Source organism: Ovis aries, chromosome 19 (genome assembly GCF_016772045.2).
Source record: "Ovis aries strain OAR_USU_Benz2616 breed Rambouillet chromosome 19, ARS-UI_Ramb_v3.0, whole genome shotgun sequence".
Lineage (NCBI taxonomy): Eukaryota > Metazoa > Chordata > Mammalia > Artiodactyla > Bovidae > Ovis > Ovis aries.
In genome coordinates, this window is record NC_056072.1 from 27,476,428 (window position 1) to 27,503,112 (window position 26,685).

The following is a 26,685-nucleotide window of genomic DNA, read 5'->3' on the forward strand; positions in this document are numbered from 1 at the left end:
TCTAAACCTAGCATGCTGTGATTCATGGGGTTGCAGAGAGTCGGACACGACTGAGCAACTGAACTGAACTGAAACCTAGCAATACGTCTAGTGCTTACAGTTGGTGAATTTAGAATGTATTGGGTTGTCAAAAAAGTTTCTTTGCATTTTTCTGTAAGACATTATCGGAAAACCCAAATGAGACTTTCGGCTAACCCAGTGCATGAGTTTTCAGTGGCCACTAGCCATTTGTTGCATGTGTGCATGTGCGTGCTCAGTTGTGGGTTGCCATTTCCTACTCCAGGGGATTTTCCCAACCTGGGGATTAAACTCATCTCTTACACCTTCTGCATTGGCAGATGGATTCTTTACCACTGTGCCACCTGGGAAGCCCCAAATTATTGGGTGTGACTTTATAAAAGACAATTTGGCATGTCATTTCTAATTAATAAAAAAAAATATGTGGTTTTGTTTGAGAACAGTAAATGGTGTCAGATATGTGAATTTCTTTTTCCTACAATTTTATCATCCAGTTTGAGTATGTGCTGTGCTATGCTTAGTCGCTCAGTCATGTCCGACTCTTTGTGACCCCGTGGACTATAGCCTGCCAGTCTTCTCTATCCATGGGCATTCTCCAGGCAAGAATACTGGAATGGCTTTCAATGCCCTCCTCTAGGGGATCTTCCCAACCCAGGGATCAAACCCAGGTCTTCCGTATTGCAGGACAATTCTTCCCCATCTAAGCCACCAGGGAAGCCCAAGAATACTGTAGTAGGCAGTCCATCCCTTCTCCAGGGGAACTTCCCAACTTGGGAATCAAACCAGGGTCTCCTGCATTGCAGGTGGATTCTTTACCAGCTGAGCGACCAGGAAACCTAAGTTTTAGTATATCTAATGCTTTAAAGCTGTAGGAACTACATGTTAAGTTTAATCCTAATCACTTGGCTTGCATCTTCCTTTCAAGGTTTTTTCTGAAAATTGGCAACTGCTTTCCCGGAAAAATGCACATACACCTATCCATGAGCCCAGTATTTTGCATGAATTTAAGGGGTCACTGATATAAATATAAATATATAAATACACATACATAATATACATGCACATATATGGGGGAAATATCTAGCATAATATTACTGTGGCATTTTGTGATTATTATTGAAAAACCTGAGATTTTATATTTTACTGCTAATTTTTTAAAGAAATAATTTTATAGTTGATCATTTAAAAGAAAAAAACAAAACAAAACTGTAGCTTTAGGTATATTTTACTCAGAGAACTGAGATGGGTTCACCCTATGCAGCCTATAAACACATTCTGTTTGTCCACACATTGTTTTTAAAAGATGGAGCCAACTCTTCACTTCGGACAATTTGACATTAAAAGCAGGATTTCTGCTTTCTTTTATAAGAAGACCTGTAAACATTGGGTCCACCTTCTCCCCATCAGCCAGAGCTGAGCAGAGGTTCCATTACAAAGATGAGACTTCCTGTCTTTTTTCCACAGACCCCACACATCTCTATTGCCTTCCTGACTCTGATGGCTAAGGTTTGATTGCCGTTTTCATGGTGCTCAAGCAACTGTTTACTTACTCAGATTATAGAAATGGTTACTTGTTTTCATATTTTGCTGTCAAAGTAGAACAATGAAAATCAAACCAAAGGGCACATATCACAGGAAAACCTGAGGAATAGTTTGGTAACTTTCTTGCTGCTGTTGGTTTTGTCTCTTTTTTTTTAGTTAGGAAGGGTGCAAACTGTCTACCAAACATCGCCAAACTTCATTGCATAAATTGGAGTTCACTGGGGAACATGTCTTATTATGGTTATCTCTTCTACCCTTATTTCTTTAATTTATCAAATACTCTCGTACTTACTTTTATATTTTTATACTGTGAATGTAAATATATATATTTATAAGAAGTTTCAGATCATATCACACAATTCAGTATAATGAAATACAAATGAAATATTTCAGTATACCCATAAATTTACCTACTGCCTGCATTCCTGTTCTCTGCACCAGCTCTGCCTGCACAGGGGGACTTGGTGGCACTTAGCTGTCACTGTAGGACAAGCCAGTGGACAGTCCTGGCTTTTTGACGGTCTTTGCTCTGACAAGTCTTTTTTTCATTGAAGGGATTTTCACAATCCTTTAGAGTTTAAGCATAGCTGTCAGGCTGCTGGAGTAGAACTTGGGCCAGGTTGATTAGGGTCTGAGAAAGAGGAGCAGCTCACTCTATTAGAAATGCAGATTTCCCTTCATTTTCCCATTTATAAGGCTATGGTCTAGCAGCATGTAGCACTTAGTCTTTGACTTTATATGGTTTATTTGCATACTTAATATCTGTCTCCTCTGGGGTCCTTTTTCTTTCACCTCTGTGAGCCTAAAGCAGCACCTAGCACACTGCCTGCATGCTAAGTCATGTCCAGCTCCTTGTGAAGCCCCATGGACTGTAGCCTGCCAGGATCCTCTGTCCATGGGATTTTCCTGGCAAGGATACTAGAATGGGTTGCCATTTCATCCTGCAGGGGATCTTCCCAACCCAGGGATTGAACCCTCCCCTCCTGTATTGGCAGGGAGATTCTCTATCACTGAGCCACCTAGCACATAGTAGGTCCTTAATGACTACTTGTGGAATAACTGATGAAGTACATAAATTACAGTGCCCATGTTAGTGAAAATCATTTAATGTAAGGATGCTGTTTTGTCAGCCTTCCGCATCTTTTATGTTTTCTGTCTACCAGGTGAGGTACTGGAATAATGGAGGAGAAGAGGAATCATCAAGCAAACTGAAAGTGGCAGGAAATGTGACATCAGCCAGACTCCGTGGCTTGAAGAGCAACCTGGCATATTACACGGCTGTCCGGGCTTTCAACAGCGCTGGTACCGGTCCCTTTAGTGCTACAGTTAATGCAACCACCAAGAAAACTCGTACGTACATTCTGATATTTTAAATGGCAAAAAAACAGACTTTCCATTTAAAAATAATAATCTTCTTTATTATTCTAGATGGACAACCCAAGTCCATAAGCCCATTGGATTCTGTAAAGCCAGCTCAAACTCAGAGGCACACATACATGTCTTCCTGACTCCCCTAAATCTTTGGTTAGAAATCCCATGTGAATATGAGTGTGCACCTTTTGAAAAATTTTAGTGTGGGCTGTTCAGTCAAGTCTGTTCACGTTTCTTTTAAAAATGTGATCACACTAATTGGTTTATTTCATGTATTTTTTTTAATTTTTATTTTTACTCTATTTTACTTTACAATACTGTATTGGTTTTGTCATACCCCATGAATCCACCACAGGTTTACATGCTTTTCCAAACATGAACCCCCCTCCCACCTCCCCTCCCCATAACATCTCTCTGGGCCATCCCTGTGCACCAGCCCCAAGCATGCTGTATCCTGCATCGGACATAGACTGGCGATTCGTTTCTTACTTGATAGTATACATGTTTCAGTGCCATTTCCCCAAATCATCCCACCCTCTCCCTCTCCCTCTGAGCCCAGAAGTCCGCACTACACATCTGTGTCTCTTTTGCTGTCTTGCATACAGGGTCATCATTGCCATCTTTCTAAATTCCATATATATGTGTTAGTATACTGTATTGGTGTTTTTCTTTCTGGCTTACTTCACTCTGTATAATCGGCTCCAGTTTCATCCATCTCATTAGAACTGATTCAAATGTATTCTTTTTAATGGCTGAGTAATACTCCATTGTGTATATGTACCATAGCTTTCTGCTGATGGACATCTCGGTTGCTTCCATGTCCTGGCTATTATAAACAGTGCTGCGATGAACATTAATTCTACCAAAAATTTCGAGACGAGCTAACACCTATCCTACTCAAACTCTTCCAGAAAATTGCAGAGGAAGGTAAACTTCCAAACTCATTCTATGAGGCCACCATCACCCTAATACCAAAACTGGACAAAGATACTACAAAAAAAGAAAACTACAGGCCAATATTACTGATGAACATAGATGCAAAAATCCTCAACAAAATTCTAGCAATCAGAATCCAACAACACATTAAAAAGATCATACACCATGATCAAGTGGGCTTTATCCCAGGGATGCAAGGATTCTTCAATATCCGCAAATCAATCAATGTAATTCACCACATTAACAAATTGAAAAATAAAAGCCATATGATTATCTCAATAGATGCAGAGAAGGCCTTTGACAAAATTCAACATCCATTTATGATAAAAAAAAAAAAACTCTCCAGAAAGCAGGAATAGAAGGAACATACCTCAACATAATAAAAGCTAAAAAGCTATATATGACAAACCCACAGCAAACATTATCCTCAATGGTCAAAAATTGAAAGCATTTCCCCTAAAGTCAGAAACAAGACAAGGGTGCCCACTTTCACCGCTACTATTCAACATAGTTCTGGAAGTTTTGGCCACAGCAATCAGAGCAGAAAAAGAAATAAAAGGAATCCAAATTGGAAAAGAAGAAGTAAAACTGTCACTGTTTGCAGATGACATGATCCTCTACATAGAAAACCCTAAAGACTCCACCAGCAAATTATTTCATGTATTTTTAGGTCTCCAAAGCTTGAGGATTTTTAATAAGCATGAATAACTTAAAGTTTAGGCCAAATGATCAAAAGTGTTTTTTTTTTCTTCTTTCCTACATTATTCAAAAGAGGGAAGTGTACAATAAAAGGTTACCATCCAGAGATGTTGGTCCACATGAACATATTGATATTTTTAGAAATCTGACCAGAGATGTCAGTCAGTGTTGCCTTCAAAGCTGAATCTTTGGTAACTGTGTATTCACAGGTGCATTCACAAACACCAGTTATGAGCTATACATTAACCTGGCTTTAAGTTAGGCTACAAGAAAATCAGTGATTTGCAGTTTGATTGCTGTTCACATATATTTCCAGGAAACTGATAGCCTCCAGTATCTATGTAGTCACTGTATGCAGTGCAGCCACTTGAGTTACATTGTCACCATCATAGCGACTGAGAACATTTTATGTCCACACGTTTGACATGTATTTCCACATCTACACTTCAGACCTACCACATTAAGATAGGTATCATTTTTCTTTCTTTTTTAAAGATGAGGAATGTGAGGCTTGAAGGGATTAACTTTAATTTTACCATAACGATGTATTATTTGGCTTGCAGAAAACAATTTTTCTTGTAAGTATTCCAAAAATTAATTAACTCAGTAAAAATGTTTTTGAACGTGCTGTATATGGGAATGAAATAGTTATTTTGTTTGATCGCCAACTTCATTAATGATGTTTCCATATATAATTCCCAGATTTTCATTGTCTGGCTAAAACTGCTAAGAACAAAGATAGTATAAAATTTAATTGTATTGGCTAGTGTTGTGGGTAAATTAAAACATATGGTAGTCACTCAGTCAGGTCTGACTCTTTCGGGACCCCATGGACTATAGCCCACCAGGCTTCTGTGTCCATGGGATTCTCCATGCAAGAATACTGGAGTGCCACGCCCTTCTCCAGAGGATCTTCCTGACCCAGAGATCTCCCACATGCAGGCAGATTCTTTACCATCTGAGCCACCAGGGAAGATCTAAGTTAAAACATATATATAAAGATAATTCTAGAAATTTCCCTGGTGGTCCAGCAGTTAAGATAGTCCGACTACAGAGAGCCATGGGTTCAGTCCTGGGTCAGGAAACTAAGATCCTGCATGCCATACAGTGCCAATACAGTATTGTAAAGTAAAATAAAGTAAAAATAAATTTTTTTAAGTGAAAAACAAACAACAACATAATTCTACTGCTTTGGATTTTTTTTTTAACCAGTGTTAATTTGATTAGGAAAGTCCATATGGTTACTTTTGTATTAATATTATCTATAAAAAAGAGAGTTTGGAGTAAAAGTTTAGCAATAAAACACTCTAATCTCTTTAAGCAGCATGCATTTACAAGCAGCCATCTTATGTGATAATTAATTGTCCTTCACTAATTATTAGAAGAAGCCTGACCCAATCTCTTATTTATAGCGCATGGTTGGGGCTTAGACCATGGAACATATAGGTGTGACAGTAAGCTAAAAGTATTCTGCATTTAGAACTTCTCACTAAGTATGTTTGGTATTCCCAATAACACTTGTGAATCAGTAAGATTTAAATACACATCATTATTTATATATTCAAAGCACAGTATTAATCAAAATTTCTGATTGCACAAATATACGCAAACAGATTTATCTGGTTCTTTCATCTGACTTAATAATTGATGTGATTACTCACTAAGAAATTATGATTGTAAAAGACAGTGTGACATCATCATGGAATCAGTGAAGAGCTTCGTGCATTGGTTAGACAGAAGGAAGAGATTGATTATAAATCAATAGGAATATCATGGTAATGCACAGTGCATGAAATAAAATTTTAAAAGAAAGCAAAACCCCTTTGAAATTTAAAGATAGCTTATAAATACCCCATCTAAAGCAGAAATTTGCAGGTTACAATAATGATGATGATGATGATTTTAATGACTAGCAATTTAAAGAGCAATTTCCAGTCACCGTTCTAAAGTGTGTTTCATGTATTGATTCTTAATACTCACAGCAACACCATGACTTGGAAATTATTAGTAGTCTCTCACTTTGGAGACGAGTTTGCTAAGACATTATATAACTATGTATATAATTATATGAGAGGTTATATAACTCCATGAGATCGCAGAGTAAGTAGCCAGAGAGCCATACAAATTAGTCTTAATCACTGTACTATCTTTTCTTTCAACCATGTAATTAGAATGTTCATGTCATACATAGCACCAGTATTTATTGGGAGTTTACTTCGTGTTTAAGGTGATCAGAGATAGAACTTCTGTGTTCATGGAGCTGGAGCATGATGGAACTTCCAACAATTGAATAATATCCTCCTGAAAATGATACATTCCTACTGCCATAATTTACCTGGAATTTGTCTGTGGGGTTGTCAGCGTTATTAAAGAAAGTTTTCTTATGCTGAATGGGAAATTCATAGAGATAATTAAAATCCCATAACTATTCAAAGATTGTATATAAAGACCATTGTTAATTTTGAAATTTTATGGTAATAATTTTTCAAATATATCAAAATAACAAATAAAATCTTTTAAAAGTATTTCTGACAGCTCTTAATAGTCATCCTAACCTATAATGTGGTATTAGCTTGAAATCCTAGTTAAGAACGTTGATAAGGCTTCTGTGATTATCATTATGAGGAGAATTATTGTCATGCCTCAGGCATAAAGAATGAAAATAGTGTCTTTGAATCCTTCCTTGCTATCTGTCTTCTCCTCTGGATTGTAAACTTTAGGCGGAAAGAGTCCTTCTGTGTCTTGTTCACCCAGCCCCAGAGCCCAGCATGGCACTGGGGGTTGCTCGTTAAATGTTGAGTGGGTGGCTAGGTGGATGAATGAAATCTAAAGAAGCCCATAAGTGTGAAGTACTATGTGTTTCCTCTTGACTGAACATGATGAATTCAAAACTCCAAAATTTCTGGAGTCCTTCACCATCTTGCTTAGAATGTACAAGTTTCATGTACTTATAATCAGGGAATTCTGTATGCAAGGCTTTATATTCATACAGATCTTGGGTGATATTTTTAATTAATGTAAATAATACAAGGATTCTCAAGTTAAATACTGCATGTGTAGCTTCCATTAAGCACCTAATTTCTGATATCCAAATACTTGTATTTTTTAAAGCATTTCTAAATTAAACACTAATTAGCATCTTTAAATAACATGGATTTTTTTTTACTGGCAACCCAAAGAGAGCTAACTCTTAAGAACAACTTTTATCTAAAGGTGCTGATGAGGGAAAATTTCAGATGGCATATAAATGATGAAATGATGCGGCTTCTGAAAGGAGATATATATATTAAGAAGTTTATGTTTGGAGATTGCAAGAAAGAATGTGGAGGCCACGTATTCTGCTTTGTATGACTGAAAAGTCAAGTGTTAATTCTGGCTTTCATTGTGGGTAGTTTCAGCTCTCCGCATCCTTGAGAATCATCCATTATCTCAAATTGATTGTCAGTCATGTCTGACTCTTTGTGACCCTATGGATTGCAGCCCGCCAGGCTCCTCTGTCCATGAAATTCTGCAGACAAGAATACTGGAGTGGGTAGCTGTTCCCTTCTCCAGGGGATCTTCCCAACCCAGGGATTGAACCCAGCTCTCCCACACTGCAGGCAGATTCTTTACCATCTGAGCCACCAGGGAAGCCCAAGAATACTGAAGTGGGTAGCCTATCCCTTCTCCAGGGGAGCTTCCTGACCCAGGTCTCCTGCATTGCAGGCGAAATTCTTTACCAACTGACCTACCAGGGAAACCCATTTCTTAAGCTAAATTATTTAAATTATTCACCCCATTTCAAACCTGGCCCTTCTACAGTATTCCCCCATCTTGGTAAATTCAATCCCTTTATCTCTTTTGCTCAGGCACAAAGTTTGGTTGGGGATCACTCTCAACTTTTCTCTTTCTCTTATACCCTACACCTGATCCAGAACCTGACTTCTACAAGAATCCATCACTTCTTAAGGCATTCACTGTGGCCGCCCTGGTACCCACTGATCCACAGGAATCAGAGCAGTGGCCCCTGGTCTTGCAGCCCAGCTGCCTTTGCCTCCCTCAGCCAGAGTGGGACTGATGGTGTCGCTCCTCTGCTCTGATCCTTCCAGTCACTTCCCATCCCACTCCAGATGAATGCTAAATCCTTAAAACGTTGGACAAGGCCTGTATAATCCAACTTCAAATCCTACTTAGACTTGCTTCCTGCTATTTTCCACCTGACTCATTCCACTTTCCTTTCACGGCCACTGCACTCGCTGTTTCCTCTACTGGGAAGGCTCTTCCTCTAGAGGCCCATGTGGCACCCTCCCCCAGGCTCACATGTAACCTCAGTGCCCCTGACTGCCATATTTAAAAGCGCTGCACCTCATCTCCCCACCTTCCCTCATCTTCCTTACTGCTTTCTTCCTGCTCGTCACACTTAGAGCCATCATACATGCTGTGGCATGTTCGTATTTATTTTATTGCTGTCTCACCAGTCTTCCTTGACTGAGGGGCAGACTCCTGCAGGGCAGAGATTTTCCCTGTTTCGATCGTTGCTCTATCATGACTGTCTACGTAATCATAGTTGGTGCCCTATACATATTTATTAAATCAACAAGACTCTCTGTTTCTTGGCTCTGTTCCATGGTGGCATCATTCTCACCAGATACCCTCTTCAGAGTAATAGAATTTCTAGTAAGCACCTCCAAGCCCATTTCTATCAACTCAGCATGCTGGGAAAATTGGGCAGCTCCTTCCTGATTCCTCCACTCAGAGCCAAGTTGTGGCCAGTAGGTAGAAAACCTTGTTTGGCCTGGCCTCTGTCACATGCCCAGATTCTCCCCTTGAGAAAACAGTGAAAGTAAGTGGTGAAATCAGTTTTTCACTTGAGTGTTCACATGTCCGAATGGAAAGCTCATCCATGTAAGTTGAGCCAAAATTAACTGCTTGAATTTAAGGAAGCCAATTAAGTGTGTCCTCAGGAAGTAAAAAGGAAATGTGAATAAAACAAGCATGGAAAGAATATGAGTCAGAATGTTTCAGAGTCTGTTGATAAAATGAATATTCCTGCTTCAAATACCTAATTTGGAAATTCTAGAGTTTTTATAGGTACAATGTAATTATATAACCAACCACTCTAAGACTCAGGATGCATATATATATCAGTGCAAGGCTTCTCAAATTTTAGATGGTGATCTGCTCTCTCAATTTTTGCCATTTCTGTAGCCCTTCTCTACTAGTGTGTACCTAGTATTTTTTCTTAAAAACGAACTACTCTTCTTACTTAAATAAACTTAAAGGAAATGAAAACTAACTTCCTGTGTAAGGAAACCAGTATCATTGGATGTTAAAAAATAATAAATAACAATGACAAAATAAATATAATAAAAAATAAGCTATTCTCCCTTTTAAATACTAGCAACATGGTCTTGTCTGTTCAGACATCTGAACCTGCTTCTTCTTTGTTTGTGATGTTAGCACTAAAGGAATGTGAAGGACCTGTTGTTGTTTAAGTTGCTAAGTCATATCCAGCTCTTTTTTGACCCCATGGACTGTATAGCCTGCCAGGCTCCTCTGTCCATAGGATTTCCCAGGCAAGAATACTGGAATGGCTTTTCATTTCCTTTTCCAGAGGATCTTCCCAGACCAGGGATTGAACCCATGTCTCCTGCATTGCAGGAAGGATTCTTTACCACTGAGCTACCAGGAAGCCCATAAAGGACCTGTGCGTGTATTTGTACTTATGGCCCCCAAATCCAGCTTTCTCTTGAAACCAATAAGACTAAAAGACAGTTCTTCTCCCAGTGACTAAATATTATTTGTTGGCTTTTGTGTGTATCACATACCATGTACATATGTTTGTTTATGACATGCCACAGATCACACATACAGCATTAGAATATACTGTTTACTAACAACGCACATGCCTCGGATTTAGACGTTTCTTTTCCCCAGTCTGTGGTCTTCAGGAAATTGATTCCTGATTTTTTAAGTGCTGAAGCAAGATAGCAATGTAACAGTGAATTTAATCAGGATTCCATTAGGAAGTTTCAGCTAATACAGAATCAAATACTCCCTTTGGACAAATGTATAAATCTTATGAACTTTACTTGGTAGGAGCTTTGGTACTTTTTAAAAAATTGGCCTACCTTGCCCATGAATTCTCTATAAATTTGTGAATGTTCTAATTATAGACTACAAATTTTCATGTTGATGTTATTCTAAAGGAGAGATTTTAGTTAAGGAAATCCCCGGTCATTTAAAAATGAAGAAAGGATTTCTTCCCTGACTTTCTAGATTAGACCCCAAGTAAAGTCTTTTCTAGACTTCCCAGGTGGTGCTAGTGGTGAAGAACCCGCCAGCCAGTGCTGGAGACAAGATACGCAGATTTGATTCCTGGCTTGGGCAAATCCCCTGGAGAAGCGCATGGCTGCCCGTTCTAGTATTCTTGCCTGCAGAACACAATGGACAGAGCAGCCTGATTGTCCATAGCAGTGCAGAGAGTTGGACACAACCGGAAGTGACTTAGCATGTATACATGCAGAGTCTTTTCTGAGTTTATGCTAAGCAGCAGGTGTTTTTGTTGGTTTTTTTTTTTTAATGGCATCAATTTCCTATGGTAAATAAATTTATAATTCAGTGATTTCAGGACAAATATATCTTATTACTTGGGAAAAAGTGGCTTTTGGTGACTTGTTTTCTGCACCCGGTCCTATATTTTAGCAGTTTAATTACAAATGCTGATGTTTAACTCAAGTGAAATCCGAGTGGAAAGTATATCCTCAAGCTACCACTTATCATGTAAGTCAGCTCGTTACCATCAGGTAGTCAAGAAATCTATTGAGTTTTGCCTTAAGTCACAACAAACATATGTTCTTAAAATTCCATGTTTTGAAAGTCAGGGCCAACTTCCCTTTCCACACTATGAAGATATCACTACTGAAAATTCTTGACAGCAATATTCTTTAACAACCTCTACTTTTTATAAATAAAGGAAAACATTCATTGCCAAAAATTGGAAGAAAGTAGAAGAAAGTAATCACCCATAATCCTATCACTCAGAAAGTCCATTTTAAAATTGATATTTCTTTCCAGACTTATGTTCTATAAAGTATTTCTCTTAGACAGTGGAGGTTTTGCCATGTATTTAGTTACCTGGTATCAGAACTTTCCTTAGATCATTAATAATTTTCATAAATATGTTAGTGTATGCATAACATTCCATTGTGATAATGTGCCACAGTTTAGCCATTTTCCTATTGGGAGATATGGCTTATATTTCCAGCTTTATCCAATCAACAGCCTTGTTGTAATCAGCTGTATCCAGTCAAGCAGCTGCAGACTTAGTAAAACTTACAGAGATGGTTTTAAGGAGTCTGATAAGCAGATATATGGAGGATATCATTATAGGTGCCAAAAAAATGATAATAATAAAAGCCTTTGACAATATTATTCTTGTCACATAACATTTGAAATTACTGAAATAATGTTGCAGCCTATCAATTAGTGTTGTCACTGTGCCACTATTCTACTAGATTTAGATTAGTTTTTATCATTTTCTTTCTATTTTACTGTACTGCCAATACAGTAGAGATTGAATTGACAAAGGAAAAATCTACAGGTTATGAAAGTTGAGATATGATTACACAAATTTCAAAGTGTAGATCGTATATCAACTTAGTTCTAATAAAGTGTGGAACTCAGCCAGCCTTCTGGGTTGGGTTTCTAATCAGATGGAACTGAAAAATAAAACTGGAATTCCTAAGAGAGATGCCATCAACTCTCTCCTGCCCATTTTCACTTCAGTACCTAGCTCCATGCAGGTACAAAAATGCATTGTGTTTCATCAGAGCTGCTTCAGTTCAGTTCAATCACTCAGTCGTGTCAACTCTTAACGACCCTATGGACTGCAGCAGGCCAGACCTCCCTGTCCATCACCAAATCCCAGAGTTTACTCAGACTCCTGCCCATTGAGTCAGTGATGTCATCCAACCATCTCATCCTCTGTCATCCCCTTTTCCTCCCACCTCCAGTCTTTCCCAGCATCAGGGTCTTTTCAAATGAGTCAGGTCTTCACATCAGGTGGCCAAAGTATTGGAATTTCAGCTTCAGCATCAGTCCTTTCAATGAATATTTAGGACTTATTTCCTTTAGGATTGACTGGTTGGATATCCACACAGTCCATGGGACTCTCAAAAATCTTCTCCATCACCATAGTTCAAAAGCATCCATTCTTCCACACTCAGCTTTCTTTATAGTCCAACTCTCACATCCAAACATGACTACTGGAAAAACCATAGCTTTGACTAGACAGACAGGCAAAATAATGTCTCTGCTTCTTTATATGCTCTCTAGGTTGGTGATAGATTTTCTTCCAAGGCCCAAGCATCTTTTAATTTCATGGCTAAAGTTACCATCTTCAGTGATTTTGGAGCCCCCCAAAATAAAATCTGTCACTGTTTCTATTGTTTCCCCATCTATTTGCCATGAAGTAATAGGACTGGATGACATGATCTTAGTTTTCTAAATGTTGAGTTGTAAGCCAAATTCTTCACTCTCCTCTTTAACTTTCATCAAGAGGCTCTTTAGGTCTTCTTTGCTTTCTGCCGTAAGGGTAGTGTCATCTGTGTCTCTGAGGTTACTGATATTTCTCCTGGCAATCGTGATTGCAGCTTGTGCTTAATCCAGCCTGGCATCTCGCATGATATAGTCTGCATTTAAGTTAAATAAGCAGGGTGACAATACACAGCCTTGACATACTCCTTTCAAATTTGGAACTAGTCTGTTGTTCCATGTCCAGTTCTAACTGTTGCTTCTTGACCTGCATACGGATTTCTCAGGAGGCAGGTCAGGTGGTCTGGTATTCCCATCTCTTTCAGAGTTTTTCATAGTTTTTTGTGATCCACATAGTCAAAGGCATTAGCATAGTCAATAAAGCATAAGTAGATATTTTTCTGAAACTCTCTTGCTTTTTCCATGGTGCAACGGATGTTGGCAATTTGACCTCTGGTTCCTCTGCTTTTTCTAAACCCAGCTTGAATATCTGGAAGTTCACGGTTCACATACTGCTGAAGCCTGGCTTAGAGAATTTTGACTTTACCTGCTAGTGTACTAGTGAATGCCATTGTAGTTTGAGCATTCTTTGGCATTGCCTTTCTTTGGGATTGGAATGAAAACTGACCTCCTCCAGTCCTGTAGCCACTGCTGAATTTTCCAGATTTACTGGCATATTGCATGAAGCACTTTGACAGCATCATCTTTTAGGATTTGAAATAGCTCAACGAATTCCATCACATCCACTAGCTTTGTTCATGGTGATGCTTCCTAAGGCCCACTTGACTTCTCATTAGGATATCTGGCTCTAGGTGAGTGATCACACCATCGTGATTATCTGGGTCATGAAGACCTTTTTTATACAGTTCTTCTGTGTATTCTTGCCACCTCTTCTTAGTATCTTTTCCTTCTGTTAGGTCCATACCACTTCTGTCCTTTATTGTGCCCATCTTTCCATGAAATGTTCCCTTGGTCTCTCTAGTTTTCTTGAAGAGATCTCTATAGTCTTTCCATTCTTTTGTTTTCCTCTATTTCTTTGCGTTGATCACTGAGGAAGTCTTTCTTATCTCTCCTTGCTATTCTTTGGAACTCTGCATTCAAGTGGGTATATCTTTCCTTTTCTCCATTGCCTTTCACTTCTCTTCTTTTCTCAGCTATGTAAGGCCTCCTCAGACAACCATTTTGCTTTTTTGCATTTCTTTTTCTTGGGGATAGTCTTGATCACTACCTCCTGTACAGTGTCACGAACCTCCTTCCATAGTTCTTCAGGCACTCTTGTCTCAGATCTAATCCCTTGAATCTATTTGTCATTTCCACTGTATAATCGTAAGAGTTATAACCCATATAATCATAGCCCCGTGGAGTGTATAGTCCATGGAATTCTCTAGGCCAGAATACTGGACTGGGTAGCCTTTCCCTTCTCCAGGGGATCTTCCCAACCTGAGGATCAAACCCAGGTCTCCCCACATTGCAGGCAGATTCTTTACCAGTTGAGCCACAAGGGAAGTCCAAGAATACCTGAGTGGGTAGCCTATCCATTCTCTAGCAGATCATCCCAATCCAGAAATTGAACCAGGGTCTCCTGCACGGCAGGCGGTTTCTTTACCTACTGAGCCCAAAAAATGAAAAAAAAAATCAAGGAAGCCCTAAAAATGAAGAAAAATTGCTCAGTCGTGTAATACTCTTTATGATCCCCTGGACTGTAGCCTACAAGGCTCCTCCTGGAGCATGCAAAATCCTCGGCATTTTCCAGACAAGAGTACTGAAGTGGGTTGCCATTTCCTTCTCCAGGGGATCTTGCCAACCAGGGGATTGAACCCAGGTCTCCCACACTGCGGGCAGACGCTTTACCTTCTGAGCCCCCAAGGGAAGCCAGAGCTGCTTAGGGTAATGCTTCAAAGCTCTGTCAGACTGGGCTAGCATAGCTGAAGCATCGAAAATTCCCACACCTCAGATGCTTTAAACTCATAAGAGTTTCTTTCCCATTCACACTACATATCCATCACTGGTGTAGCTCAGATCCAGTCTATTCCATCTTCATTGCAGGACCCAGACTGGAGGAGCAGCTGCTCTCCAAGTCATGCTGGTCTCTCGGCAGAGGGAAAATGCTGGGCCATGCTCTTCAGTGCCTCCTAAAGGGGTCATTTCACATTTGCTTTCCTCCCCCTGCCTGAAGAAAGCCATATGACAAAGCCTAGTGTCTGTGAGATGCCAGTGAGAAGGGGACGCATGTCTTCCTAAGGGCAGGGAACCACAAAGTACTGTAGCCAAGCTGCTGGTCAGTGAGAGAGAGGCAGGGGAGCTTGATCTTCTCACAGAGGGTGAGGAACAGGATTTGCAGAGACTTTAAATAATAATACAGTCTACCCCAAAACATTTTTAGACACTGATAATCAATCCTACCAGCCAATCAGGATCATTAAAAATGTTTCTGGAGGAGCTAAGAATAAATTGCAGGTATCAAGAGACACTTAGGGATCCTTGAGTTGCTCTTTCATCCGCCTATACTGCCTGTGCCTTTGTCCTTCATATCCTGTCCTTCAGCATCTTCAACCTCACGCGTTTATAGATACAACAAGTTAATTTATTCCATCCAGATGGATTGCTTATATAAATATGTCGGTTAAATATCCCCAAGACATATAAAAATTACCCCAAATGACTCTTGATTTAGAAAGAAGAATGATAACCTCAAATGCCTTCAATGGACAGGCAGGTTTCAATAAGCAATGGTGGGTGAGTGGGGCAATCTCTTCTTCCTTCATCCCATCCTTTCTATCCATCACTGTAGGACCAGTGTTTCTCATCGTCTGGTTTTGCAAAAGAAACCAGAAGTCTAGAACTTAAATGAAACTTCCCAAATTTAAATCTTGGCACCTACCCAAAATTAAAATACAGTATTTGGATTAGACAAAAAATATTAGTTAGCTCGGTCTGGCTTTCGGGAACTTTCAGGTTGCAGTGTCTGATTTGAAGCTTCATAGTTTCGGATGTTTCACTGTCTTGTGTTTTTAAATTCAGCAATAGCTCTGCCAGCCTTTTTCCTTCTTTTGCAGTTGAGACACTGCGGCTTCTATCAGGTCAAGGGAGTAAACTCAGTACAGGTGACTTGTGAATGGCCACAGGGCATCTAGTAAGTCTGAAATGTATTAGGTGGATCTTGTCTGTGATGTTTCAGGCTTGCTGTTTGTTGGTGCACAAAGGTAAGTTCTTAACGAAGTGGCAGCACATCAATCTCATAATCTGAAGGTTCTGAGCTCATGTCTCAGAGAGGGCATAGTCTTAGGACTTCCCAGGTGGCTCAGTGGTAAAGAATCTGCCTGCAAAGCAATTTCGATACCTGGGTCAGGAAGATCCCCTGGAGGAGTCACGGCAACCCACTCCAGTATTATTGCCGGGAGAATTCCATGAACAGAGGAGCCTGGCAGGCTACAGTCCATGGGGTCCCAAGGAGTTGGACATGACTGAGTGACTAACACTTTCACTTAAAGGTAAATAGTTTTAGTAGTTTGTGGAAGGAAAGGGTTAATATTTGAAGTTTGACCTTAGTAAGCTAGAAAAGAAGAACAGTTAAGGCTTAATACAAGGTACATGCCTGCTCAGTCACTTCAGTCTTGCCCAACTCTTTGCCACCCTCTAGACTGTAGCCTGCCAGACTCCTCTGGCCATGGGATTCTCCAGGCAAGAATACTGGAGTAGGTTGCCATGCCTTCCTGCAGGGGAACTTCCTGACCCAGGGATTGGACTCAGGGATCAAACCGATGTCTCCTGCATTATAGGCGGATTCTTTACCACTGAACCATCAGAGAATCCCCTAATACAAGGTAACTAAAGATGACTAAGGGTGGAAGTCGAAAGTAAGGATAAGATACTAAAGGGAAGTTTGGATCATACAATAATCAAACTTTGTTCATAATTTGCTTAATGTTTTACAATCTCCAGTCATTGAATGATTTCTTGCAAGATTTTAGTCACGTACTCAAACAAACTGATTATTATTTCCCTAATATATTTAATACTCAAATATATTTATTTTAAAAGGCTTTGTATCGTTGTTATTAACAGAACATGATTAATATTCTCTCCATTACAAGGTGGTAGTCCTAAGTTTTTTTTTATAAAAATGAAAGCAAATCAATTATTTAAACAGAGAAAAGTTTAACAGCTAAAACTACAGTGAATAGCAAAAAGAAACATAATCATTTGCCAGAAATGTGTCCATGAAAATAAGTTTTGCAATGAGCCAATCAGAGTGTTAATGATTGTTATTAGTAGAGTGATATTCTGTTCTTGATTGCTCAATTTGAGATGAATTATTTGTAGTTAATATATCCTTAGGTCAGAGTTAATTTGAATTATGACTCTGTGTTTTGGGGTGTTTACCAGACATCTGTGTGCAACTAAAAACATCTGAGTTATTTGTTTGTATAATGCCCTTTGTTCTGTGTCATTATTTAGATCATAGTTTAATCTATGTGTTGTATTTAAAGTAGATTACCACTGATGTGCCAATTTCAGCCTCATCAAAAAGAATGATCTTTATGAATAATTGCACCCAACTAAGAGTTGGATGTAGTAGTTTTTTTTTTCCCTAATGTGAATATAGGCAAATATTTGCAATTAAAATGTTATCCACATAAATCATCTTAGTGGTACAAGTACTGATCTCTGGGAACCACTAACATGGTCCGTGGTTGGAAGTCAGACAATATCTTTACCTCTGTGCTCACTGTACTTAAGGGGAATCTCTGACACAAAGCAAGTGCTTATTGAGTATGTAATGACTGAAAGGGATTTCCAGATAGAAACCTTTTCTGCAAGGCCTGTGTCATTCATCCGTTCTGCCTTGCCTTCCTTCTGACCTGTTCACAGATTCCAGTTCTGCCTCATCCCTCCAGCTCCACTACCATCACTTGCCTTTGGATCTTTATTGCCTTTTACACAGAGTGCTACAGTGTGTTCCCTACGGAGCTTCCACCAAGGTTTTCCTCCTTCTCCCTCCCTCTGCCCCGCGGAAGACCTATGAAAGCACACAGCTATTGGCTCCACAGATCTGATCCTCCTTCAGTCTTCTGCCAATTGCCTACAAAACAATATTACTTTTCTAGTTCCTTTGACCTTCTAGACCCTTTAGAATACAGTTCCTACCTGCCTCTCGAACTGCCTTTGCTCTGATCTCTTCCCCTCCTCCTTACCTGTACTATCAGGACTGAGCTCCCCACGGCACCGTGTTAGTTCTCGGCCTTTGCACCCTGGCCTGTGTCATTCCTTTGCCTCGGATCCCCCCTGCCATGCCCGGCCCAAACCCTACATGTGAAACTCGTATCATCTTTCAAAATCCACTTGAGATGTTGGCACCTCCTTATCTGCTTTTTCCCTTAACACTTAGAACTATGTTAACAAATCATTTAAGTATTTAATTAACACACCAATTGTTTCTCTGTTTTTTTTTTCTTATTTTTTCTTTCTGTTTCTTGTCTTCTTAGCCTCAATATGATCAGCTATATTCAAGCTCTCAAGTTGATGGTCAGCATTAATGTCCCAGTTTGGTCTTTGTGAAATTTATAGCATTTGTTGGGTAGTGTCTTGGAAGACTATCAAAATCATGGAGCTAGAAAATTCATTCTAAATCCTGTTATATTTGAGAACAGTGTCCAGCCATATGTTGTCCTGCTGACACCGTGGTAAATTGTAACTGATATTTTTTTCCTGATTCTTTACCCAATTCATTATCTTACTTTATCATTGCATGAACCATTCCTTAGGGACACGTGGGGAACAGATCAAACTTATTTTCTAATAACACTACAAAAGTTTTTTTCTTAATCCTTGTGTTGTACTCCTTGCCTTAAAATGGCAGTCAGTTACATATAAAATCTTAAGTTGACATCTACCTTTGACAAGATACTGGATTAGTGAATAAAAACTATGGACATATGGGCAAATCATTTGTCAACTCTTTCAAGAGTTGAAGTCACAGATAGTTAGCACAATGTGATAGGGGAAGCATAGACTTTGGAATTAACGAGAGCTTGTTTGAACCCACATGATATCTCTTACCAGTTGTGCATCTTAGCAAGTTATTTGCTTTTAATTTTTGTGATAAAAATACACATGACATAAAATGTCTATCTTACTTGTTTCTAAATGTATAGTTCCTTAGTGTTAGGCTTGGTTGTTGTGTAGCTGATCTCCAGAACTCTTTTCACCTTATGAAAGAGAAAATCTGTACCTATTAAACATCTCCTATTCTCCTCTCCTTCACCCTGGCAACTGCAATTCTATATTATGCCTTAATGGATTAAATACTCCAGCTACCTTGTATATGTGGATTCACATACAGAATGTCTTTTTGTGACTGGTTTATTTCATAATTTCCTCAAAGCTCGCCCATATTCTAACATGTGTCAAGATTTCCTTCCTATTTAGTTCTAAGTAGTATTCCACTATATGGATAAGCCTCATTTTGATTACTGATTCATCTATTGATGGACACTTAGGTTGCTGAACCTTTTGTCTACTGTGGATGATGCTGCTATCAACATGAATATAGAATCTGTTTTTATAAACTCTCTGGATCCAAGTTACCCATGTATAGAAAATGGGCATTACTATAATTCAGTATAATGAGAATTGAGTAAATTATAAAAAAAGTATATTCTACCATTCCTAACATATTTTAGGTTTTAATAAACGTTAGTTGCTAACAGTAATAGAATTTTAAATGTGAAGAGAAAGTTTGTCTGATCAAGGATTTTCCAGATGTTATTCTTACCAGTAGTGATAAGATGATTTGAAAATAGCTTATAAATATTTTTTAAAATTTAATAATGCTTCATTTATTAAATAGAATACCATAGGAATATAACTAGCATAAAAAGCTCATGATTATGTGACTATTAGTGTTTAGGAAAAGGCTAAACTGTGTGGATCACCACAAACTGTGGAAAATTCTGAATGAGATGGGAATACCAGAACACCTGACCTGCCTCTTGAGAAATCTGTATTCAGGTCAGGAAGCAACAGTTAGAATTGGACATGGAACAACAGACTGGTTCCAAATAGGGAAAGGAGTATGTCAAGGCTGTATATTGTTACCCTGCTTATTTAATTTATATGCAGAATACATCATGAGAATCGCTGGGCTGGATGAAGCACAAGCTGGAATCAAGATTGCCGGGAGAAGTATCAATAACCTCAGATATGCAGATGACACCACCTTTATGGCAGAAAGTGAAGAGGAACTCAAAAGCCTCTTGATGAAAGTGAAAGAGGAGAGTGAAAAAGTCGGCTTAAAGCTCAACATTCAAAAAACTAAGATCATGTCATCCAGTCCCATCACTTCATGGCAAATAGATGGGGAAACAGTGGAGACAGTGTCAGACTTTATTTTTCTGGGCTCCAGAATCACTGCAGATGGTGACCAGCCATGAAATTAAAAGACACTTACTCCTTGGAAGAAAAGTTGTGACCAACCTAGATGGCATATTAAAAAGCACAGACATTACTGTGCCAACAAGGTCCATCTAGTCAAGGCTATGATTTTTCTATTAGTCATGTATGGATGTGAGAGTTGGACTATAAAGAAAGCTGAGCACTGAAGAATTGATGCTTTTGAACTGTGGTGGTGGAGAAGACTCTTGAGAGTCCCTTGGACTGCAAGGAGATCAAACCAGTCCATCCTAAAGGAAATAAGTCCTGAATATTCATTGGAAAGACTGATGCTAAAGCAGAAACTCTAATACTTTGGCCACCTGATGCGAAGAACTGAGTTATTGGAGAAGACCCTGATGCTGGGAAAGATTAAGGGCAGGACAAGACGGGGACAACAGAGGATGAGATGGTTGGATGGCATACCGATTCAATGGGCATGAATCTGAGTGAACTCCAGGAGTTGGTGATGGACAGGGAGGTCTGACGTGCTGCAGTCCATGGGGTCACAAAGAGTGGGAAACGACTGAGCAACTGAACTAAACTGAACTGAAAGTCAATGTTTATGTGTTTTTTTGTTCAATCAAGTTCATTTTTTGAAAAACAGTAAAAATGATGCTGAACAGTAAAAATGATGGAACATGACTATCTGATGGTTAGAAACACCAATATGGAAAATTAGTAATCAGACCCAGCACACAGCTTTTATTCCACCCCTCCTTTCCCATTTCCTTTTTTTTTTTTTTTTCTTTTTGTCCATTCAAAAAGTATTGAGTTTAGGATGCACTCATTCAGCTTGTCTGTTGATATTCTGGGACTCATATAAAATAAGACTGAATGCTAAACATGAAGTCACTTCTTCTGCAAGACTAGTGTTGGAATAAATCACTCCAAAATAAATTCCACCAAAATCACTCAAGTTTTCTATAATCTGCAAGCACATATCTCTTGACAGGAATCATCATGCTGAAGTATATTATCTGAACTGCATCAAATGGAGCCTGTCCTTTTCTGGTGCTGCTAGGCCATGGGGAATCACAGACTTTGGTAACTGTTCTCACAACAGTGTATTCATAATATTTGGATGGAGCCCCCAGAACATAGTCATTAGGAACTCTAGGCAACTGCCATTATATATGTTTTGTTATATAAGCTTTGCAACTTGAATGCTCTGAGCTGACCTAAACTTGTGAATACCAGATCACAAATTTTAAATGCAATGTGGAATAGTATAAAAGAACAGACAGTAAGCCAGAGAATCTGCAGGGAATAATCTTGTTTAGCATCATTAGTCACCTCAGTGTATGTGTGCACTCTTCCCATATGTAAGTCCAGCCACCTCTCCCTCATGGCATAAGTCAGCGATAGCTAGAGATGTCTCAGCATAGCTAGTCTTTTATATCATTTTCCCATAACAAATTCAGTTAACCAAGTTAAATTTTGTGGCTAAATCTACAAGTACAATGCATTTCAGCACCATTTGGGCAATCATGATGTTGTTGCCAAATGGACAATATTATGTTTGCTGTTTTGTGATTAAGATCCTGAGTTTTCAGTGCCCTATGTTGCTCTTGACAAATACTACCAAACAACCCTCCCCCTACATCTAGTGTTCATGCTGCTGCTGCTAAGTCACTTCAGTCGTGTCTGACTCTGTGCGACCCCATAGACAGCTGCCCACCAGGCTCCCTGGTCCCTGGGATTCTCCAGGCAAGAACACTGAAGTGGGTTGCTATTTTCTTCTCCAATGCATGAAAGTGAAAAGTGAAAGTGATATCGCTCAGTTGTGTCTGACTCGTAGCGACCCCATGGACTGCAGCCTACCAGGCTCCTCTGTCCCTGGGATTTCCAGGCAAGAGTCCTGGAGTGGGGCGCCATTGCCTTCTCCGCTAGTGTTCATGAGAGGAAACTAAATTAAGAATCCACGTTTTTAAACCTCAGAGAGTTTCATTAATTATGTGATGGAATTCTCATTAACGTTTTAGTGTTTTGCCTTATTTTTCTCAAAAAATTGATTTAAACTTGGAAAACGAAGACTAAAATATAGACTGTTTGCTTCCATTTTTCATGTGTGTAGCTATTACTTCATGGGAATAAATCTAAGTAATCTTTATTTTTGATTGCCTCCCATTTTGCTCATCTCATCATACATGGCTGGCTTAAAAATCATCTGCACTTCATTTCCTGCAACTTTAATCTGCTCAGTTGGCAATTTCTCTCTGCCTCTAGATGTATGAAACAGGACACAGTGTCTGCCTTTCCTGGCCCATCAACAGGCAACCCTCTAGTGGTGGATAAAAGAATTTCTTGATCTCCAGTATCAACAAGTTTTCTAAGAGATCACTGTGGTGATGGTAGTTTAGTTGCTAAGTTGTCTCCGACTTTTTGTGACCCCATGGACTATAGCCCACCAGGCTCTTCTGTCCATGGGGTTCTCCAGGAGTGGGTTGCCATTTCCTTCTCCAGGGGATCTTCCCAACCCAGGAATCAAACCCATGTCTCCTGCATTGCAGATGGATTTTTTACTGCTGAGCTACCAGGGAAGAAATGCCCTAAAGTGTATCATGAATATGCTAAAATGAATTGTCTCACAGCGTTCTGGAAATGACTTTGTAAAAGGAAATTTAGCTATTGTTATTTTTTCTGATTCTGCCTATGCACTATGAGTTACCAAAGAGATTCTGCCTTACTTCTGCCGCCTCCTTTATCTATATGTTGTGTGTAAAATATCACTCCATGCTCAAATCTGTTTTACTTTTCTTATTCTGCATTTCAAGCTCCCAGTCAGCCACCAGGAAATGTTGTTTGGAATGCTACAGACACAAAAGTGTTGCTTAATTGGGAACAAGTGAAAGCCATGGAGAATGAATCAGAAGTAACAGGATATAAAGTAAGTGGTATAATTTGCAATGCTTTCTTTTCCCACTTCTGGTAGTACTTTACAAAGGAAGCTAGATTTGGACAGTTTTTTTTTTTCTAAATGTTGATGGTGTGGTCTTTATAAACCACTTTTGACATACAGATATCAAGCTATATGTGAAAAGAATATTTTTCCAAAATGCCTGATTTCTTAAATATAAATTTAAGTGAAATACTTGTGCTCATATGGGAATTTTAGGCCAAATGTTGGTAAAGCGTTTGTGGTTTCCTGTTTCTAATACTCATCTATATAGTACTTAAAATGAATCCATAGTTTTGGCTCTGGTTCCTTGGTCTCGTGTTCAGGCTCAATACAGTAGGTCCTTGCCCACTCTCTGAATCCTTACAAATACCCAACCAGCTGAATGTTTCATGGAAGTTCAGCCTCCCCACCTCATTGATTTTGAGGATTTGATGATTCTACCATATGCTGACCCCTCATCTAAGATCTATGATCTATGAATGCAGCAGATACTGTAATGGGTATAGAAAAACAACTGATAAAAATGAAGTAACATCAGGGGAATAATTTTGATGAAAAAATAAAAGCAGGCAGTAAAACAAATATATATGTTTGTTCATGCATTTTAGGTTTTCTATAGGACTAGCAGTCAAAATAATGTGCAAGTGCTGAACACAAATAAAACTTCAGCTGAACTTTTGCTGCCCATTAAAGAAGACTACATTATTGAAGTTAAGGCCACAACGGACGGCGGGGATGGGACCAGTAGTGAACAGATCAGGATTCCAAGAATAACCAGTAAGTTGGTCGAAGTCAGTGTCTCAATTCCCAGCATCAGTTATGAGCCTGCAAGAGAGAGTCTATTTGTGAGCACCCCACCCCATCTTTTTTTTTTTTTCTACTCTGTCTTTCGTCTGAATGCTGAGAAGGTTTTAGAATATGAGAAGTGAGGGAAGGAGGAATTCCTCAAGAGTGCTGCTAGGTAAGGAGAATGATAAGAGCCGAAAGACAGGGGGAAAAAAAAAAAAAAAAAAAAAACCTTGAGAAATGTTTGCTACTGCTGCTGCTAAGTCGCTTCAGTCGTGTCTGACTCTGTGCGACCCCATAGACAGCAGCCCATGAGGCTTCCCCATCCCTGGGATTCCCCAGGCAGGAACACTGGACTGGGTTGCCATTTCCTTCTCCAATGCATGAAAGTGAAAAGTGAAAGTGAAGTCACTCAGTCGTGTCCGACTCTTAGCGACCCCATGGACTGCGGCCCACCAGGCTCCTCCATCCATGGGATTTTCCAGGCAAGAGTGCTGCAGTGGGGTGCCATTGCCTTCTCCGGAGAAATGTTTAGCAAATGTTATTCTTTTAACTTTTGTGTTCTGAGCTTTGCATAAATTTGCCTTTGGAGTTCCATAAAAATAGAATTCTTTTCCTCAAGGGCAATCTTGAACCCACAAAACAATTTTAAGATCTTTAATATTCCAGTTGTTTGCCTCCTAGAAATTATAGACATGTCTTATCAATTCTTTACCAAGCAGAAATGTTAACATGTTTAAGGTCATAACCTACTTTTGGCCAAACTGAAAGACACTTTTTAAACAAATTCTTGGTTTCTGATTTCAAAGGAAGTTCATACTTACTTTTCCTTTCAAAATCCACATGAAGCCTACTTTATTACAATATAAAGCTATACTTTCAGAGTTGAGGGAAACAGACTTTTCATACATATTTTATCAGTGACAGCAGTAGAACGCATTTTATCTTTTCTTTAAATCTCAAGTGTGGAGTTTCGGGGCCTCATTTAAGTACCGCAGAAGCCATCCTGTCTTCATACTGTATTCTCTGGTCCTTAGTAACCTAAATTACTTTATTTCCTTTCACTGAACTCTACCTAATCTATAGTCTTGGACATTCAAAATTAAAACCCTTATCTGTAATCTTGGAAAACAAAATGGGACATCTTTAGCAAATATAGAGAAAGGGAGATGTGAAAATTGGGAGGAATTTTATCTTTTCATGAAAGCATAAAAACTGCAATACCTAGACCAAAAACAAACAAGTAACCATGTGAAGAAAATGGGAAATGTTTATTTCAGAACTGAATTCTGCAATATAAAAATCTGTAGAAACCATTTAGGACTACAGACATTTTTAAAAGTATATGCACTTCAGTAGAGCAAAACCAGAAATTAATTTAAGCTTGTTATTGGTAATATTAGTGTTAGTATTTAAGTTTTAAGATTAAGATATTCTGTCCTATTCCTATGATAGCTCAAGGTTCAGAGTTAAAATTACAATATGGCCAGGTACTTTTGTGGTAATCAAGTGGCTAAGACACCACACTCCCAATGCCAGGGGCCTGGGGTTCGATCCCTAGTCAGGGAACTAGATCCCACATGCCACAACTAAGAGTTTGCATGCCGCAACTAAAAATCCCACGTGGGGATGTCCTTGGTGGTTTGCATGCTGCAACTGGGAGTTTGCATGCCACAACTAAAAATACCACATGCCGTAACTAAAAGACCCTGCATGATGCCACTGAAAAATTCTGCATACTGCAACTAAAGATGCCACATGCCGAAATGGAAAAGATTCTGCATGCTACAGCTAAAAGATGCAGCATGGGGACTTCCCAGGGGTTAGCATGCCGCAGCTAAGAGTTCGCATGCCACAACTGCAGATCCTGCATGCCACAACTAATGAACCCATGTGCTGCAACAAAGACTGAAGGTCCCATGTGCCCTCAACTAAGATCTGGTGCACAGCATGGCCACAGAGGAGCTGTCAACAGGAATAGGTTCTGTGTGTTTGCAGGAACAGACGTGATTTTATCATTTGAGGGCTGCCGACTCAAGGGTAGCCTTTTCCTCTGACGTCTGCCATCTTGCTGAGCACGCATAGGTTGCCGGTCTAGAGTGCAGACAAAGCCATCTCTAGGAAAATGGAGCTTGTTACTGATTGTTTTTTTAAGATGTTGTTTTATATTATACATAACAATTTATGCAGAAATGCACGAAAGAGAAATAAACACAGATTTTTCAGAACCCTTCTCTGATGAAGCTTTAATTAAACCATTGAATTAGCTCAAAATTGTCTGTAATGGAGTATAGTTGTTTTCAAAATGATTAAGTTGCGTTTCCACTTTCAATTAAAGTTAAATAATACTAGATAAACAAAACCCAGAATCATTTAAGAAAACTTAAGTACGTCAGGGTGTTTATAGATACCCATGGCAAATAATATCGGCTCCATTGATAAATTAAATGAAAGCTAATGTTAACTTGTGGTAGTAAATTAGGTCC

General features: G+C 39.1%; 1 protein-coding gene across 1 annotated transcript in view; it reads left to right on the forward strand.

Annotated features, from left to right (window-relative positions):
- Nucleotides 1–26,685, forward strand: part of CNTN3 (contactin 3) — a 408,740-nt gene that overhangs the window by 379,962 nt on the left and 2,093 nt on the right. The window contains exons 20-22 of the mRNA XM_015102330.4: nt 2,724–2,910; nt 23,289–23,401; nt 24,022–24,190. Of these exons, the coding sequence (XP_014957816.3) occupies nt 2,724–2,910; nt 23,289–23,401; nt 24,022–24,190 (469 nt within the window). The remainder of the gene's footprint in view (nt 1–2,723; nt 2,911–23,288; nt 23,402–24,021; nt 24,191–26,685) is intronic.